The sequence below is a fragment of the Carassius auratus genome, chromosome 42 (genome assembly GCF_003368295.1).
Source record: "Carassius auratus strain Wakin chromosome 42, ASM336829v1, whole genome shotgun sequence".
Classification (NCBI taxonomy): Eukaryota; Metazoa; Chordata; class Actinopteri; order Cypriniformes; family Cyprinidae; genus Carassius; species Carassius auratus.
In genome coordinates this window covers 8,653,268-8,671,248 of record NC_039284.1, presented here as the reverse complement: position 1 = coordinate 8,671,248, position 17,981 = coordinate 8,653,268, and the positions used below count along the sequence as shown (strand labels likewise).

Sequence of the window (17,981 nt, the reverse complement as noted above, 5' to 3'; positions counted from 1 at the left end):
AAGAGTGTCAATATTTCATGAATTAGGGAAGATGTAAAGATTGATGACATCAGCAAGGATAGAATTACCCCCTGCTTCTTTCTTCTGTCTGAGAATTTTTTTGTTTCTACAGAATGGAATGTTTTACTGTAGAGTAGGGTTGCCGCAGTGAGGAAAACTTCCCACCGGTTAATCGACGTGTGACAACACCGGTATTACCGTGGGGTGGGGGTGTCCTCTTTTACTTACTTCCTTACTTTTAAATAGCTTATAAATCCTAAAATTCATTAAATTCATTAAATATAAATGAATTAGCGGTAATTGGCAATTTGGTGTCAATTGCTTGAATGGACAAAAAAAAGAAAAAGAAGGCTCACTGAAATCAAATGTAGAACTTTTATTAACATAACGAATAAAAATACCACCATGTACAGGCTGAAAAAACTGAAGATCGGCAAACTGTGGACCCACACGAATAAGAACCATAGAACGTTTACTGCTTAGCCAATATTAGAACGCTTTTAAAACGAATAAGAAAATAAAATAGGCCTTAATAAATTAAACAAAGTTTATATAAGATGCAAACTTCCAAAATGACCGTAGCCTACATAAATGACAAGTCAGCACTCAATAAATAAATAAATAAATAAACTATAAATGGGCATTTATTAACAGTGCTTGCGGAGTTTATTTATTTATTTATTTGCCCATGGCTCGACTTCGGCTTCCTCATTTTGTTCTCCCTCTTCTCTCACGGGACTCCTTGACAGCGCTTCCCTACCGAGGATGACTGTTAATTCTTCCTCTTATCATCATCTTGATCTCTTCAACATTCGGGTCGTAGCCATCCCGGTAGCGCGTGTCCAGGAATGTTGTCTTGCGCATAATCTGCTGCATTGTAGTTGTTCAGTTTTTAATTATAGTGTATGCTCTCTTTTAAACTAAATTATTTATAATTTTTTATTTTTGATTCAAATAAATATTTAAGAAAAAATGAATACTTAAAAAAAATAAAATGTGGTGGGGTCGGTGTCACGGTGGTAAAGTGATGTAACCGGTGTTGCGGCTTAAAACCGGTAACAGCGTTTATCGCGGCAAGCCTACTGTAGATGTGTATATAAAATCAACCCAATGTCAAAATCTATACTATTTAAGGTTTAATACTATTGATGGTTTTAATTTGCAGTGCACATCATAAAAAAAAAATAAAAAATGTTTGACTTCGTAATTTTGCATTAAAATGTTAAAACAACTTTTCTTTTCAGCTGACATCAGTGAGGCCATAAAGGGATAGTTCATCCCAAAAACTCATTTTGTTCATCTTCAAAGCACAGATGAAGATATTTTTAATGCATCCTGAGAGATTTGAAAGTTTATTCCACCAAAATTTGACACTCCATAAAGACATCTTAAAAGTAATCAATAGGAACTGAGTGATTTAATCCAAATCTTTTAAAGACACACAAATATATATAAATCATGGGTCTTCATAATGCATGCATATTTGAAAACAATTCAGCGTGAGCTAGAAGCACGGCTGTGCGATGAATCAAATTTTGCTTTCAGTTTTGATTTTGGCTTCCAATGGTTATGAAAGCATTATAATTAAGATAAAATGATCTTTGTGCCGCATGCAGTTCCTGTGAGTGTGTTCTGAGACAGACAAGAACACGGATGAGCAAAGAATATTTGGGGTTTCATGCTTGCGCATAAATTGTCAAGTATACACACAAATGTGCTGAAATGTCCATCTTTGGGAGTATTTACATGAGGACAAGTCAGTTATGTAAGCAAGCAAACAGTTGGAAAGAAATTCAAATGCATGTCACAACAGATTTGGTCTTAAAGCCTATAATGCAAACCTGCTGCTCTCTGTTATTAATGTTAACCATTCATTCCTTTTGACATATAACTTCAGTAGCTTCAATGTGAATTAATGTATGTTTAGCTCATACATTGTAGACTATGCAGAGTTTTAAAGTTTAACAAAAAAGCACTGCATCTCGCATTTTTAGACACACAAACGCATTCTGTGTGAACCAAGCCTTAGGTTTCATTCAGAATCATTCATTTGTTTTTTAAATAATGACAGATTTGAAAAAAGAACACTATTATTATGCTCCAAATGGTTAACAGGCAGAAAAGCACTTCCTTTTTCCCCCCCGTGGTTCATTAATGGCTTACTTTCAAAGTTGCTTCTGGTTCTAATCAGCTCTTATCCTGATGATTTTAACTCTGAATGACGTTGCTGGCTGAACAGCTCGCCTAAATTCATCTTTGGGTTCTTATTCTGCACCTCTCCCTCTGGCAGCCATCTGCTCGGTCTCTGACCTCTGCCTGCTTATTTCAGTCATCAGCTCTCAGAATGTTTTAGTAATGACAGGAGGAATTTTGATATACTGTGAATAGATAATAGATATAGATTCAAATTGGTTATTTATTTGCATATACATTTAGTTTGGTTGCTTGTGGTTTCTGGCTGTGTAACATGAAGTGAAAATAAGCTATTGAAATGTGTTTTAAAGCAGCGACAGACGTCACAAGTCATGTAGTAGCTTGAGTAGCAGGCAGATAGACGTTGGTGTTTAGTTACTTGTGTCTCGGATGGCTTAAAGCATCATGAATAACTGAATAGTCGTGTCTGTACACAGATGTGAATGGAGAAAAGGAAGTGGCTCTCAGCGTCATGAATACAGGCTTCTCTACACACTGCACGATTTTAGCAGTCCAAACTTAGATCAGTGCGAATCACACGGTTTGACATGGATCTGATAAACTTGGGTACGACATGCATGCAGACTGATTTTGACACCTATTGAGTTGTAGACTATGACACGTTACTATTGGAAGAATAAGAAGTCATCAGCATGCACTAGTGGTAAACCGAAAGAGCATGATGAACTTCACTCTTTGGCAGTTGTTGTTTTTATGTATGCTGATAAAAAGAGGAATCGACTAAATGAATAAGAGCTTTATTAACACAGTTTTATGTTTTAGCACTGTGCTGCGTTGATTTCGTATCATGTTTTTATTGACTGGTCGGTAAACATGGGTAGTAGCAGAAAACACACTGTGCGATGATCATTATGAATTTCTGACAGTGGTCATCTTTGAACATCTCTTACTGTTTGACATATGACCACAATCTCAGAAATCGTCACGATTGCTTCAAAATGCCAATCGTTGGTCTGGGACAGCTGAAAAATTTAAAGGAGTAAAATAGAAAATGTAATTCTAAATAGTTTTTTTTATTATTATTATTAATTTGTAAAATTATAAATAATGAAAAACTAAAATTGTAACAATGTTCATAGATTGGGAAGAAGGTGACGGGAACCGGAGAACATTTAAATATAAAACTTGACTAAACAAATGAACAAACATGAAACAAAAGTCCAAGCGGCAGCCCCTCACAGACGACTGACGCATAAAACAAAAACAAAATAAAGTCCAGGCCTGGTTAATGAGTAGATGCCTCATTAATAACTGTTTCTATTGGCCGCTATATGTAAATCATCCACCAAATTGAAAGGATCAACCTAATGTAAATCCTGCACAGCCGAAAATTGCAAAATTCCCCGGGATTTAAATTCCCATAAAATGGGATAACCTTTCACTGGCGAAGTGTGAGAGATGGGCATAGATATGTAAGGATTGTGGCATCTTCGAATATTCATTGATTATCATGGTGAATGATATTAAGTTGACTGTTTTGCACATGTCTGCATGCTTGGAGCTGTCGAATGAGGCATCTACCTACACATTTTTGTAATTTTAGTTGCATTAGAGAGACTTTTATATTGAAAGAGACTGAAACCGTTGTAAACAAGGAAGTTATTTTTACTTTCAACAACACCTTGTTAGACGCAGCCAACATATGCATTGAGCAACGCTGTCATCGGAAATCACCTTTACATAAGAAAGATTAGTATAACAAATATGTTTTAAATGTGTAATATCAGTGACACTGACACAATCCATCGGCACATGTCACAAGTGTCATAGGCACATGCCACTCTCCCAACCCGACGTGTGACACAACAATGTGAATTTTTTTATTAAAGTATTTGACAAGATTCAGGCAAACAAAGGGAAACAAGTAACCAAAATGTATCATCAATTAAATATGGTTCTGTTGTTAAGTGCGTGTGTTACAGTCTACGTTATACTCTGGATGACAACGGCAGTGTCACTTCCACAACACTACAGTAACATGTTCTTCAGCAATGTCAGTGACACTGATACAATCCACTCCACTCTCCACCGACACATGTCAGTGAAAACCGGAAGTGTCAACGCATGTGCCAATGGCTTCCGTATGTCAGATGCCATGTCACTTAATGTTAATACTGCTACTGAAGAATACTGTATCAGAAGCAGGTCATCACACTCGCTCAGGCAATCTCTCTCTCATAATACTCGACTTCACATAATACAGTGAGCTTTTAATGCAATGATACAGCAAGCTTTTAATGTAGCAACTCAATGTTTCCATCGTTACTAGTTCTAAAGTGACTTTTTTTCGAATTAGTAAGATACATGTTTTTAGTGACGACGATGATAATCGTTTTTGTTATACCAGTGTTAAAGCAGTTTACCTGTTTAATGTGTTGTGAACAAACTGTTACATTGATATTTAAATATCTTTTTTATAACACTTCTAACAAAGCTGTTTTCAAACATAAAATTCACCATACAATATGGTGCAATGCAAGACTTGACAAGAGATTTCCTCATAAATGTATGATAAAAAACATGTAATGGTAAGAACTGATCTGATCTGATTATATCACAGTATCAATTTTCCAGCACCTGTATTTGATTAATTATTATGCATGAACTATTATAGTATCTCTGTAGTATATTCTATATTAGAGGTCTGTCTACTATTACTTTAAAGCTCCTCTGTGTTTAGCCAACAAACTGTCAGCGACAGAGAGAGAGTTGGCTGTTGTACCTTGCTCAGCAGGGACAAGCACACAATAGTAGGTCATCAGGGGTGTGTTTCCACGGTCCACTAATGGCTTGTGGTGCAACCGTCTGTCCATGTACAGTAAGCATGAGATTATCAGAGGCAGAACAGGTTTGTCAGCACATTAGCACCTTGGGATTTGAGCTCAGTGTAGTCTGGAGTTGCTCTTGACATCGATGCCTGGCCACTCGTGGGACATCCTGTGGTGAAAACAAGTAGAAGGGGGAAAAAAACTAAATATAAAGCCACTATGGAAAATCAGATGGGTTTAAACATTCAACCATACAAGGAAATAGATTGTGTCCTAGCAGCTCTCAGCCATAAATAGTCCATTTGTGTGTGTGTGTGTGTGCAAATTGATTTTAAACATGCCATTCGTTTAATCTATCACTAAGTGAAAGGAACATTGGAGTTTAAAAGCACTTTGGTTACACTTTATTTTAAAGACCAGTTTTCCCTATTAACTAATAGCTTATTAGCGTGCATATTACTAGAATATTGGCTGTTTATTAGTACTTATAAAGCACATATTAATGCTTTATTCTGCAAAAACATATTTAGATTTCTGGTGAACTGTCCCTTTAATGCTGATTTACAGTGACTCAACATCAACAATTAGTTTCATGTTGTTTTTCTGGAACTCAAATTCTACCAACATATTCATATATCAGCCATGCATTATTATAATTATTGTGGAAACACAAACAGTAGATTCAGTAGACATCCATTTGTTTGATACATGTTAATCTAAATTCTAATCTAAATTAAACGTCTTTGAACTTAGCATCAAAGTACAAATGATAAGCTTTCATCTTTGCCTTCTCCGCAGCTTGACCTGAGTCAGCCGTTAGAGGAGCAGGGTCCCCTGGACGTCATCATTCACAAGCTAACAGACCTGATCCTGGAAGCGGACCAGAATGACACCCAGTCCCTGCTGCTGGTCCAGCGTGTGCAGGTGAGAGGCGGGCGATGGGCCCGTCTGAGCATGTGTGCTGTCGTCTTCAGCCCACTGCCTAGATCTGCAGCTCTGATTAAGATGCAGGAATTTGAATCTGATTAAAGGCTACACAACGTTTGCCCAGATTTCTGCAGTTTACAGTCTGGAGAAGTTGACGCTTGTTGCTGAAATCAGAACCAGCCTGCAGATCGGAGTTGCCAGATTTTATAGGAAATCATGTTGTTGTGACTGCTGGGGGTAGGGCTGGGCGATATATCTAACGATATGATCATATCTAGTCAGTAAATCTGGTTCCGTGATTACCGCTAAATCTCCATCACCTGCTTATAATTGGAGCGGCATTTAATAGACAGAGCCATAGATCACTGACAAGCTACGCAATATCGCGTTAATTATCGAAGATGAATTGCCTTTGATAATGAACGCGGTATTGCGTAGCTTGTAAGTTCTCTACGGCTCTGTCTATTAAATGCAGATTTACTGACTAGATGCGCATGATCATATGGTTAGATATATCGCCCAGATATAATAAAAATTATAATCGCTTTATATCGGCATTGGCTGTCAAAAAAAATCTTTATATGATAAAAATATAAAAGTAAAGGAAATAAACACTGTAACCAACAGGGCACTCAGTATTCTGGGAAGTTTGTGTGCATTGGGAATCATTATTTTCAAATAAAGCCAGGCTAGCACTCATTTTACTTACAGCACACAGTGAAAATGACAGGAATATGACAGTGGGCAGATGCATAAAGTGCAGCATAATTTAACATCACAGGTTTAAAGCATTCAGTTCACACGGACCGAACGTCACACAGAGAACATGTGATCATGCTGGACACACATACACACTTCACAAGATCTCACAGCTGGATTCGACTAAGCTTGCAGGGTTTGAGTAATTACGTTTTCATTAGCTATTCAAAGATTTGTTTAAATGATATGAATGCATAATGTGCTGAATGTTGAAGGTTAGCGAGAAAGTAGTATCATATTTTGATCAAATAAATAAAGCCTTAGGGAACAGACTTAATTTGAAAAAATAAAACATGGTTGTATTATTTAACTCCGATTCCCGTCCTACAACTTTGTTTTTGTTTGGTCATCTTATGAAATGTCCCCTCAGGTACTCCCCTCTAAATAAGAACGTAAGAGCGCTGAGCCTCTTAATGTTCTTAAACAAAGCTCTTTCCTAACACCGCGCTCTCAATAAGCATGCGCTTAATGTGTAGTACATAGTTTTACATAAGACACAGAATGATCTGAGCACTGACATACAGCGTTCAGTCTAAACCCTGTGAAAACTGGAGATCTTTTTTTTTTTTTTGCTTATTTAATCAGAGCTGGTAGAATGTGTTTCTTCTACACCAATTCAGATGTTGGGGTTGATTTGATCTTACAATCAGAACGCTGGGATCAGTGACTAAATTTCCGATCAATGAAAGCAAATGACTGATGGAAATGAGAAAAGAATGCATTTTCTCATTCCGTCAAATGTTATTATCTGATTGGAGTGAATGGGAACAGTGGAGAGAGAGACAGCGAGTGGTTATTCCAACTGAATGCAAGACTGTGATGATGTTTCTTTTACATAACAGCAGTGTAACAGTTTACATGTCTTTGTGTGTGTGGCGTGTTGATTCATGCATGCCCGTTTATACATGTTAGATAGCTGCCTTTTAACAACACCAGTAAGTAATGTTAGAACTTGAAGATTTCAGTCAGTCATGTTATTGATACGGTCTCCTGTACACCTTCCTCTTGTGACCGGTTCCACTGGTCTTGCAGGAATATATTGACGCTCACCCAGAGACCATCATTCTTGACCCTCTTCCAGCCATCCGGACTCTGCTGGACCGCTGCAAGTCCTACCAGCTGGTGCACAGGATAGAGGACTGCATGAGAGGTACTGTGATCCAGCATTCCTGCCCTTTCTTTCATTTTCAGCCTATACCAATGGTAATTTGTCCAACTACAGGATGCACTCACAGTTTGTAATTGAATGGTGTTAACTTTTTAAAGTAATGGTCTGGAGAGAGTTGTAACACAGCAGTTGGTATGTTGAGCTTCGGTGCTCATGCAGGAAAAACAGGTTTGAGTCTGACCTGCAACACTCTCCCATTCCGTTCTTTTTCTTTACTTAAAAGAATAGTTTCCCCCAATTTTTTATTGAGTGAATAATGACATTTAATAATTAACTTAGATTTTAGGGTAATGAATCTTTAAAAGAGTAGATTTCTCCAGAACACCCATATTAAAGCGGCCTCATCTCCCCTCCACAGAAATTATTTGGTTCTTCCCTGAGCAGGCGCATTTGTTCATCTATATTTGTCTTTGTGGGCTTCATGTGTGTCTGGGTTCAGACGTGACAGATGGTTATGTAACAAAATCATCTGTAAGCCCCCAGTCTGTCTCTCTCCTTTCTTCTTTTTCACTGACATCAGAGCATCCCACTCTTTATCTACGGAAACCATGAAAAAGACTTGTTTCGTTACATTTAAATCAAAATAATGATATGACACTAAATACACCTAATTAAATTAATCACAATTAATCACATACATGTATTTGTGTGTTTTCTGTAAAAAACGTAAAATTAAGAATTCAAAAGGATGCAGTTGTAGGAAAACTCTTTTTACATTTTTTTTTTTTTGTATAGGTCAGGTCAGGTGGTATTAAATCGCAACATGTTGAATTGACTGTTGCATCATTAAACATGCTGCAATGTAAATGTTAGATTGGATGGTGCCAGTACTTGCAGATAACACAACTACCAAATTATACCCTGGCCATCTGTCACCCTCTCGGTTTCTTCCGTCCTCTCACATTCACAGGCAGACACAGTGCCACATTCCTCTCTTTAGCAACAGAAAGTATGGTTACAGTGGATACCATAGCAACACAAGTGGCAGCCGCTTTAGATACCCTAAGCATAGCAGCATTCACACAATATTGGGTAAAACCGTTTTTGAAACTGACTGAGATATATTTATAATCAACATTTTTCTCCTCTTCATTTCATTTCTTTCAATGCATTGTTGATGCATTGTAGGACACATAAAAGGCTTTTGCACTTGTATGCAGCATCAGTCTTATCGTCTGCTAGTAATGAGTAATGCCACTGATGTTAAAAATGATTGACTGTGCATAAACACCCCAAGGGTCTTCCTTCATGCCAGTGGATAGAAATTTCACAATTTGGTGCATTTTGAAATATGAGATTTATTCCTGGGACTGCATGATTAAGCAGAATAAAATTAAAATTGACCCTTTTTAGGGAGTTTGATTGACAGGTGATCATAACCAAAGTCCTTTCAGGCAAGTGGTGCCACTCGGCCGCCATCTTGGCAATGCCTCCGGGCAGCTATTTCAGAATAACAAGACCAGCGCCTATCTAAATGAGAGAGTCAGAACTGCACTTTCACTGGTCAGCGAGACATAAAAACAGCATGTATAGAAGCAGCAGTGAAATATGATTAAAAATCGCTGAAAAAATGTTGATGACTTTTCCCCAAAATAAGGTTTAAAACGCCTTTTCCCCCACAGGTTATACCTTTACTACGCATGCACAAGGGTTCCTCAACTGTGCGCATACGTCAGTGGAACCAGACGATAGGCTTAAATGTTTCCCGGCTTGACTGTTAAAAGCAGATGATTGGCTTTCCAGCGGGAGGGGCGGGACATGTGCACACAACCGCCATCTTTGCCGTTATGGTTTTCCTTATATAGTTGTATTGAGGATTGAGGAAGTGACATGTCTTTTATAAACTGTCTCTGTCATAACACATAAAATCTGTCGTATATCATAAAATCTGCCGTTTTGTCTGACAAACAAACCATACAGGAGAGTAGTTTAACATTGGTGGACTTGAAATTGAAACATGGTGTTTATTGATGTCTTTCCACGGTTGAAAAATTATCAGTTATCAGATCGCAAAGGCTATGATTAAATATATTTGATGCGTGTTTCAGAGTGAGACAGCACTGTGTTTTTAACTGTGAGCAGCTCAGTATTGCCAGCGTGTGCAGCATCTCAGAGCAGCTTGTTTCGCTGTAAGTGATGTTCCACACAAACTCCATCTCTGCACGTGCTCTGAGTTTTGGTAGATTTAAAGGGTTAGTTCACCCAAAAATGTACTTACCCTCAAAGCATCCTAGGTGTATATGACTTTCTTCTTTCAGACAAATCCAGTAGGAGTTATATAAAAGATTGTCCTGGCTATTTCAAGCTCTATCATTGCAGTCAGCGGGTGTTGCAGTTGAACAGTCCACAAGTCGTCAAATAAAGCGTACACATTCATAATAAAACATGCCGCAGGTGGCTCAGGGGGGTGAATAAAGGCCCCCTGTAGTGAATCCATGAGGTTTTGTACGAAAAATATCCATATTTTAAATCAAATAAACAATCTTCTCTAACTTCTGCTGACTGTTATACACTGAAGCCATTCACACAAGCTAATTTAACACAAGCTAATTTAAATTTTTGGGTGAACTAACCCTTTAACATGCATTTTCATGGGAAGCCAAACACACCAAATATGGGATGGGCGATGTTACAGAGCTTGCACCACACTGATCTGTCATTGTCATGGCTCAGTGACCAATCAACTGACTCAACATCACTGTTAGCACTAGGGCTGCACGATGTGTCGTTTAAGCATCGATATCACGATGTGCGAATCCACGATAGTCACATCGCAGGATGTGCGATGTAGGCTGTCGTAGTTGATCCGTTATTCATTAACTGTACGGGCCAGCTGCTCCCCGGCGCGAGAGAGACAGAGAGAGAGGGAGCGCGAGAGAAAAACCAGACAGAGAGAGAGGGAGCGCTAGAGAGACAGAGAGGCAGCGCGCGCGCGAGAGAGAGAGAGACAGAGAGGCAGCGCACGTGAGACAGACAGAGAGAGAAGGAGCGCCAGAGAGAGAGGGAGCGCGAGAGAGACAGAGAGTGAGTGTGCGCGCGAGACAGACAGACAGAGAGAGGGAGCGCCAGAGAGAGAGGGAGCGCGAGAGAGACAGAGAGTGAGTGCACGCGCGAGAGAGACAGACAGAGAGAGAGTGCACGCAAGAGAGAGAGAGAGAGAGAGAGAGCGAGCGTGCGTGCGCGAGAGAGACAGAGAGAGAGAGAGAGAGACAGAGAGAGAGAGAGAGAGAGAGAGAGAGAGAGAGAACGCGCGCGCGAGAGAGAGAGAGAGAGAGAGAGAACGCGCGCGCGAGAGAGAGAGAGAGAGAGCGCGAGAGAGACAGAGAGAGAGAGAGCGCGAGAGAGACAGAGAGAGAGAGAGAGCGCGAGAGAGACAGAGAGAACGAACGAACACGCGCAGGCGAGAGAGAGAGTGAGCCGTCTTCAAACAACACGAGGGCTGTTTTGCTCTCTCCCTCGTGCATATTAATCAATTGAAACGATGGTGTCGATGTTTAAATCATTTAAAATGAGAATGTAAGTGTGCTCACCCCATTTTTGTTTGTAAGAAAAAATATCGCAATATATATCGCAGAAAAATAAAATATCGCAATGTCATTTTTCCCCAATATCGTGCAGCCCTAGTTAGCGCCACCAAACGGATGGCACAAAATGCTAGTATTTATAATATTAGTACATACCTGTACTAGTATTATAATTTTCCAGTTAATTTTTTTTTTTTTTTTTTATTTTACAGTAAAAGAGTAAAGGGTTTATTCAGCAATATTTATAATTTTATTTAGTAATACAATTAATCTAATTGCAAATTGTAGAGCCTTACAAAAAAGCACAGCAAACCTAGTTTTTCTAAGCACTTTTAAAATCACAATTGTAAACTTCGTCAGAGAAATATAATATAAAACCCCCCACTCCCCCCCCAATTGTGCAGCCCTAGTTGGTCCTTGGTTCAACCCTGGATAACTACTTAAATTGAAATTAAATACTGCACAGCACTGTTTACTTCTATTACACTGCATACATTCTGTTAACATTTTTAACAGAATACAGGTGATGAGGTTTCTTGATGACAGATGGACCGCAGTACAGGGTGCGTGGTGTAGGACAAGTGTCTGGAAAACGTTAGCCATTGACACTGTTTATTTTCAGTAAGAGGGACAAAGTGACATGTAATGTAGAGCTGGCGAAAACCTGTAAATAAAACTGAGCCAAATGAGTGATCGAGGCTGAAAACGGTGAAGATCCCCGATATCTGCAGGACAGGAGGCGTGCTACAGATCATTTTCCCCAAATGTTTTCAAGAATCCATTAAAAATTTTAAAAACTATACAAAATGATTGAACTGAGAATTGTGTTTTTATTATTTAATTTAATTTAATTTGATACTTTTGGTAGTTTCAGTACTGGGAACAGAGCTATGATCTATAATCTGTACTTGTAGTTATCAGTTGATCAATTCCCACCAGTATTCACCAGCACACAAGAAGTTGCCCGCACACTAGTGCCGTAATGAATGCTGTTTGTCATCCCAGTCCTCAGTCAATTCTAGTCTATTTCTTAATGAGACGCCTAGTGGTTAGTGCCACGTTTTCTGGCTCTACTCTTGGCCATATGACTCATGCACAACCTGAAGAGCTTCAACATTGTCCTGCTGTCTTACATTCTGTCTGTGGAGACAAAGCAGGACAGCATTTGTTTGTGCATGAGATGGAGCATTTCACTGTATAAGGCATCTGCTTTCATGGTTTCAGATCTAATCAACTCAAAGGGTGTTTTTTTGTAGTTTGAACTTTATTTTGGTACTGTTTTTTTTTTTTTTTTTTAATTGGGTTGCTGAGATTGAGCTTTTTACAAAACCACCATCGCCCATATCAAAGGAATGAATGGATGGAGGAAGAAGCGTGTATGATATTATGCTTCCCATCTGTGCTGTCCGGCAGAGTCAGAGCCAAAACTCCAAAGCAGTGCTTTATAAACGTGTTCTAAACATTTCATAATTATCATATAAATGTCTCGGCCGGCTCCGGCAGGTCTGCAGGGAGCTTGAAGTGTTTAGACAGAGCGGAGATTGATCCTGGATCCTCGCTGAGCCAGAAACGGGAACATCACTAAGCGTTTGTACCTGCTAAAGAAGATCTCATTACTCTTCCCTTTTTATTTACAGAACAACTCTTGGCCAATTTAAATAGAATTTACATTTCTAATAATAAGTCTGTATTAACAGCCATCGAAAACACAAATTGCTTAACATCTCGGAACTCAAATACCTTCTAGAACTTTGCCTCCGTTTGTAAAATCTAAATGGAATTGGACCGGAAGAAAATGTTTAATAGTTTATCTTTAAATCATATCAATTGTGTTTTTGAGGTGAGTATCTTGGTTAGGGTTATCTAGGTTATGCGTAACATCATCGTTTGAGTGTATTGCATGAAAGTTACAAGTTTACTAACTTTACATGGTCTTGTGCTCCCAAAATGGACTTTAAGAGAACATTATTATTCATATTTGCATAAACGTTGCCACATAGGACCACAAAACCAGTCGTAAGTCTCTGGGGTATATTTGAAGCAATAGCCAAAAATACATGGTATGGGTCAAAATGATTGATTTTTCTTTTATGGCAAAAAATTATTAGGATCATGTTCCATGAAGATATTTTGTAAATTTCCTACTATAAATATATTAATCTTTAATTTTTGATTAGTTATATGCATTGCTAAGAACCTAATTTGATAACTTTAAAAGCCGATTTTCTCAATATTTTGATTATTTGGAAACTCAGATTCCAGATTTTCAGGTAGTTGTATTTTGGCGAAATATTGTCCAATCCTAACAAACCATACATCCATGGAAAACCTATTTATTCAGCTTTCAGATGATGAATAAATCTTAATTTCGACCCTTATGGGTCACATATTTGTTTCAGTTTTTTAAAAGCAAACAACACTTAGTCTGGATGCTCACTGTGGTTGAAGTGTTTATAAGTGGTAATAGTAGTTTGCTCACACGACTAAGAGGCCATTTACACAACAACTTTTTCTGCCAGAAACTGCAGACTTTTTATGTGTTTGGCCTGTTTACATGACCACAGCATTTTTGGAGACATTTTTTGGTTTCAAAGTGTACGTTTTTGAAAATGCCACCATTTATCATTTCCATGTAAACATTTTTTTTTAACTGTGACGTCATGCACGTGTGTAATACGTGTTAGGTATGTAGACATGTGCAGTACGTGTCGATTTTCAAGGCAAGCACGAACAAACATACACAACAATGGCGGAGTGCATGGTACTGTTGTTGCTGCTCAAGAGTTTGCTAACACTTCTTTAGCAAATTATGGATTTACTTCAACGATATTACAACCAACAGCGGAGATGCATCATATACAACATGTAATCATCACTTCCCTATAGGTACTGTTTACGAACAAGGTAACAGCGCCAACTACTGGCCTGGTATATGTAATACAGCTTTTTAGGCCGTTTTCGCGGATCTGTGTAAACATTAATCGTTTTGAAAACGTTGTGTATACGTTAACTTTTTAAAAACACAAGGGAAAAACTTTTCTATTTTTGACTAAATTGTTGTCATGTAAACCTAGCGATACCATTATTTACCAACTCAAAAGCTAGCTAGGCAAAACAGGAAGTGAACGGCTAGCTTGCGATTTTGTCCTTAACCTTACTACGTACAGTATATAGAATAACCATTTTATAAAAGCAATAAGCCCCATGAAGCCATGGTTTACAGTGAATATATAACTGCTAAAGGGGGTTTTAGCCACTCCACATCCATTGAGCCTAACAACGCCCTTTAGCTTTTATAAATTCACTGTAAACCATGGCTTCTTGGGGCTTATTGCTTTATTAATGTTTTCAATAGTCTTAATGTTATTTCTTGTGTGTTGAAGTGTTTCATAATGTGTAATAAAAGTCTCGAGTCATGTGGAGTCTTTTCTTCAGCTTTGAAAAGCATCTCATTATCAGTTTTGCTCCCTCTCCACACAGGCGGTTTACCGTGATCATATCAGTGCGCTGTGTCATCAGCCTGTTGAGGCTTCGCTCTTCGACTCATTTCCTGTGCTACACTCAAAAAAACCCTCCCAAAACATGCCTTATCTGCCTAGATAAAAGCATGAACACTGAAACTCTGCAGCAAAGCAGATTCATTCACTAAACCTCCTCGCCGTTGCTTACTAGCCCAAGTCAGAAGAGCCTATTCCCAAGTTAAGCCCAGTGTGCAACTCTGTTTTGATGATTCATCCTTATCTGATAATGTGCCTCCGGTCGGAATTCGCAAACATAGCCACTCATTCACAGTCATTGACACTCTTGTTCCATCTATGGCTCTGTTTGCTCATCTGAGTGATACCCAGGACAGTGAGACTACAGTATTTTCAAACAAAGCCTTGAACCCACGGGTCAAATTGCTGTGCTTCTATTGAATGGCTCCTGCATTATGCAGAGTGAGTCAGACTCAGTGCCTTCTGTGCATTGTTCTCCATTCGGTAAAATAAATAGGGAAGTAAAGGGGTAACTGATGACAGAAGGCTTTACACAAGCTGTTCTATAAAAGTCGTGGGGGATAACATCTACTATTACCAAATAACATCATCCCTGTAAATGCATCGCTGCCTATTACACAATTCAGGTCTGTTTATATTGTTTTTGCTTCCCTTTTCCTTGCTTAAATGTTCATCACCACTGGTCAGTGGGAGTTTTGTTAAAAGATCTGTGGCTCCATTAACAAAGATGCCAGATTTCAAATTGCACACTTCCAAATTAAAGCATCAGCCAATCAACTGCCTTTTGAGATGAATAATGCTGACGGATAGTGTTTTTCATGCATTTTAGACTCCAGTGAAAGCCTTTGCATTTTTCTTCTATTATCCTTGCTGTTTTGATGGAGAACAGCTTGCTCCACCTGCTAGACTAGCACCAAACCAGCAAAGACCTCCTTGGAATTTCATTAATGCATATAACATTGGAGCAGGACTCACCTGTCTCTTCCTGTCTTTCATTCTCTCTGCAGATGTGAGGATCTGTTCTCCTCCATTTATGGTGCTAAACAGCGAGTGTGGCCCAGACACGCTGGAGCAGATCAAGCAGCATGGCCTTACATTCCCTTTTAGTAAGTTCCCACCTTTTTCTTTCTGAAACCGAAAACAATGTTTAACCAAGGCATCATGTTCTATAAATCCCACACTAAATGTGCTGTAACATTTACTATTGTTCTGCAAGAAGACTTGGAAAGTCAGTCCATAAGTTGCCTGAGACACGGCTCTATATGTGTGCACTGTGCACACAGAACACACTGAATGGAGTTGTTGTTCACATCAACTTGTGCGCGCTTGAATGTTTTAAAATTGCTTTAATGCTCAAATTGGTAAGGGGGATTGTCCGATTAAAGTGCAAGAAGACGCGAAAGAGAACCTTGTTTTTCACATCTTCTAATTCTTTTAAGTCAATTGAATGTTTAAATTGGCAAAGCTTTAAAAACATGCAACTGATAAACTTCTGTGAGGACACACACAGTGACAAATCCCTGACATTAGTATCATATCAGCAAAATCCAAAACCTGTAATTCATATATAGTTATATGCATACATGTATATTGAATAAGAAACATGTCTTCATTATTTTAAACATGCCATCTTTTGAAGTTGAATGAGTACTCCGGTTTGTTTAGTGACATAACCTGATATACATTATGTATTTTGTGATTGCATGGTTTTGTTTTGTATGGTAATACAGCATTGAGTTTATTTGTGCATAAAATAAGTCTTAAAGTCACAAAAATAGATTTTACCGCATTTAAATGTTTTTGGAGTCCACTTTTTTTTTGTTAGGAACTAAACAAACTCATCCACTACCTCAGAGTGTGTTTCTGTTCTTCTCATTCTGCACAGTTTGCAAAACACGGGTTGCTCACGGAACTAACTCTCATGAGGTAAGAGACTTTTCTCATTCTGTTTTCGTGACATGTGACCACAGAGGTCATGAAACACTAATACACACAGAGCATTGTTTCAAAAACTAGTCTTGCTGCCTTCGAGTCGGCATGCTATGATATTGAACCTTAGAAGTAGTCAATCTGGAAAGTTCAACTACACATAAGATCTATGTTCAACGTCCACTTGATATGCACAAAAGGTTCTTTATAGTGAAAAAAAATCATAGTTATATATTCTAAGAAAACAAGATTTCTTCAAATGGAACCCAAAATGTGGAATTACTGTGAAAAGCCTCTTTTGAAAGCCTTACTTTTAAGAGTGTTTTCATCGGTTTACGTTTTCGGTCTCTTCTCACTGTGTTTCTCTGCAGATGGCTATAATATTTAACGCAGAGGACCTAAAGGACGTGAAGCCACCGTGTGTGATTCAGAGTTTTATAAACCACAATGCCGTGCTCTATAAGGTGTTCGTGGTGGGCGAGTCGCACACTGTAGTGGAGAGACCCTCACTCAAGAACTTCCCCTCTGGACCGTCTGGTAAACCTTCATCCCACACTTCAGCTCTTTATTCATGTTATTTCCATGGAAGTCCACTGCTGCGAAATGGTTTATTTCACTGCGATTGGACCATTCAGTTTGTTTAGGCGTGATTTACATTACAACATTCCTGCTGTATAACCCAGATGCCTTTGCATAGCTGACATCACAGTCTAAAGAGTCGAGTCAAATTTAGCTGAAACCCAGACAGCGAAAGTGCTCACCCAAGTCTGGTTTCCACTGCGGCCTGCTATAAAGTATTGTCCGTTTGCATATGCTAATGTGCTTGGAGTCCATGCAAAGCAGTTACGGTTACTGGGAGAGCGTCTTGTTAGTTTAATGCAAATTCAGGAGGTCAGCTCTGTGCTCCACAATGCACAAGTACACATGCCTTGCCTTCCAGCGGTATTCAAATGAAAAAACCTGTTTAGAAGAATAAAACAAAGTAAAAGGAGGCACAGTGTTTCTAAAGAACGACCAGGCTGTTAGTGGTTTCTAAGAATTATGTGAAGTTGTGAAGAAAAAGGCTGACGAGTTTCTTATGCAGTTCTTCAGTGAGATTCAGGAAATCACAGTCTATGCCACAAGGCTTTTATGTTTTTATTTAATATATTTTTTTATTGTTTTAAGGATTTGAATGACCAAAACAATCATGTTT

General features: G+C 38.6%; 1 protein-coding gene across 1 annotated transcript in view; it reads left to right on the top strand.

Moving 5' to 3' along the window:
* Nucleotides 1-17,981, top strand: part of LOC113060546 (inositol-tetrakisphosphate 1-kinase-like) — a 43,643-nt gene that overhangs the window by 21,504 nt on the left and 4,158 nt on the right. Inside the window, exons 4-8 of the mRNA XM_026229547.1 lie at nt 5,781-5,906; nt 7,701-7,818; nt 15,865-15,963; nt 16,743-16,783; nt 17,158-17,323. Of these exons, the coding sequence (XP_026085332.1) occupies nt 5,781-5,906; nt 7,701-7,818; nt 15,865-15,963; nt 16,743-16,783; nt 17,158-17,323 (550 nt within the window). The remainder of the gene's footprint in view (nt 1-5,780; nt 5,907-7,700; nt 7,819-15,864; nt 15,964-16,742; nt 16,784-17,157; nt 17,324-17,981) is intronic.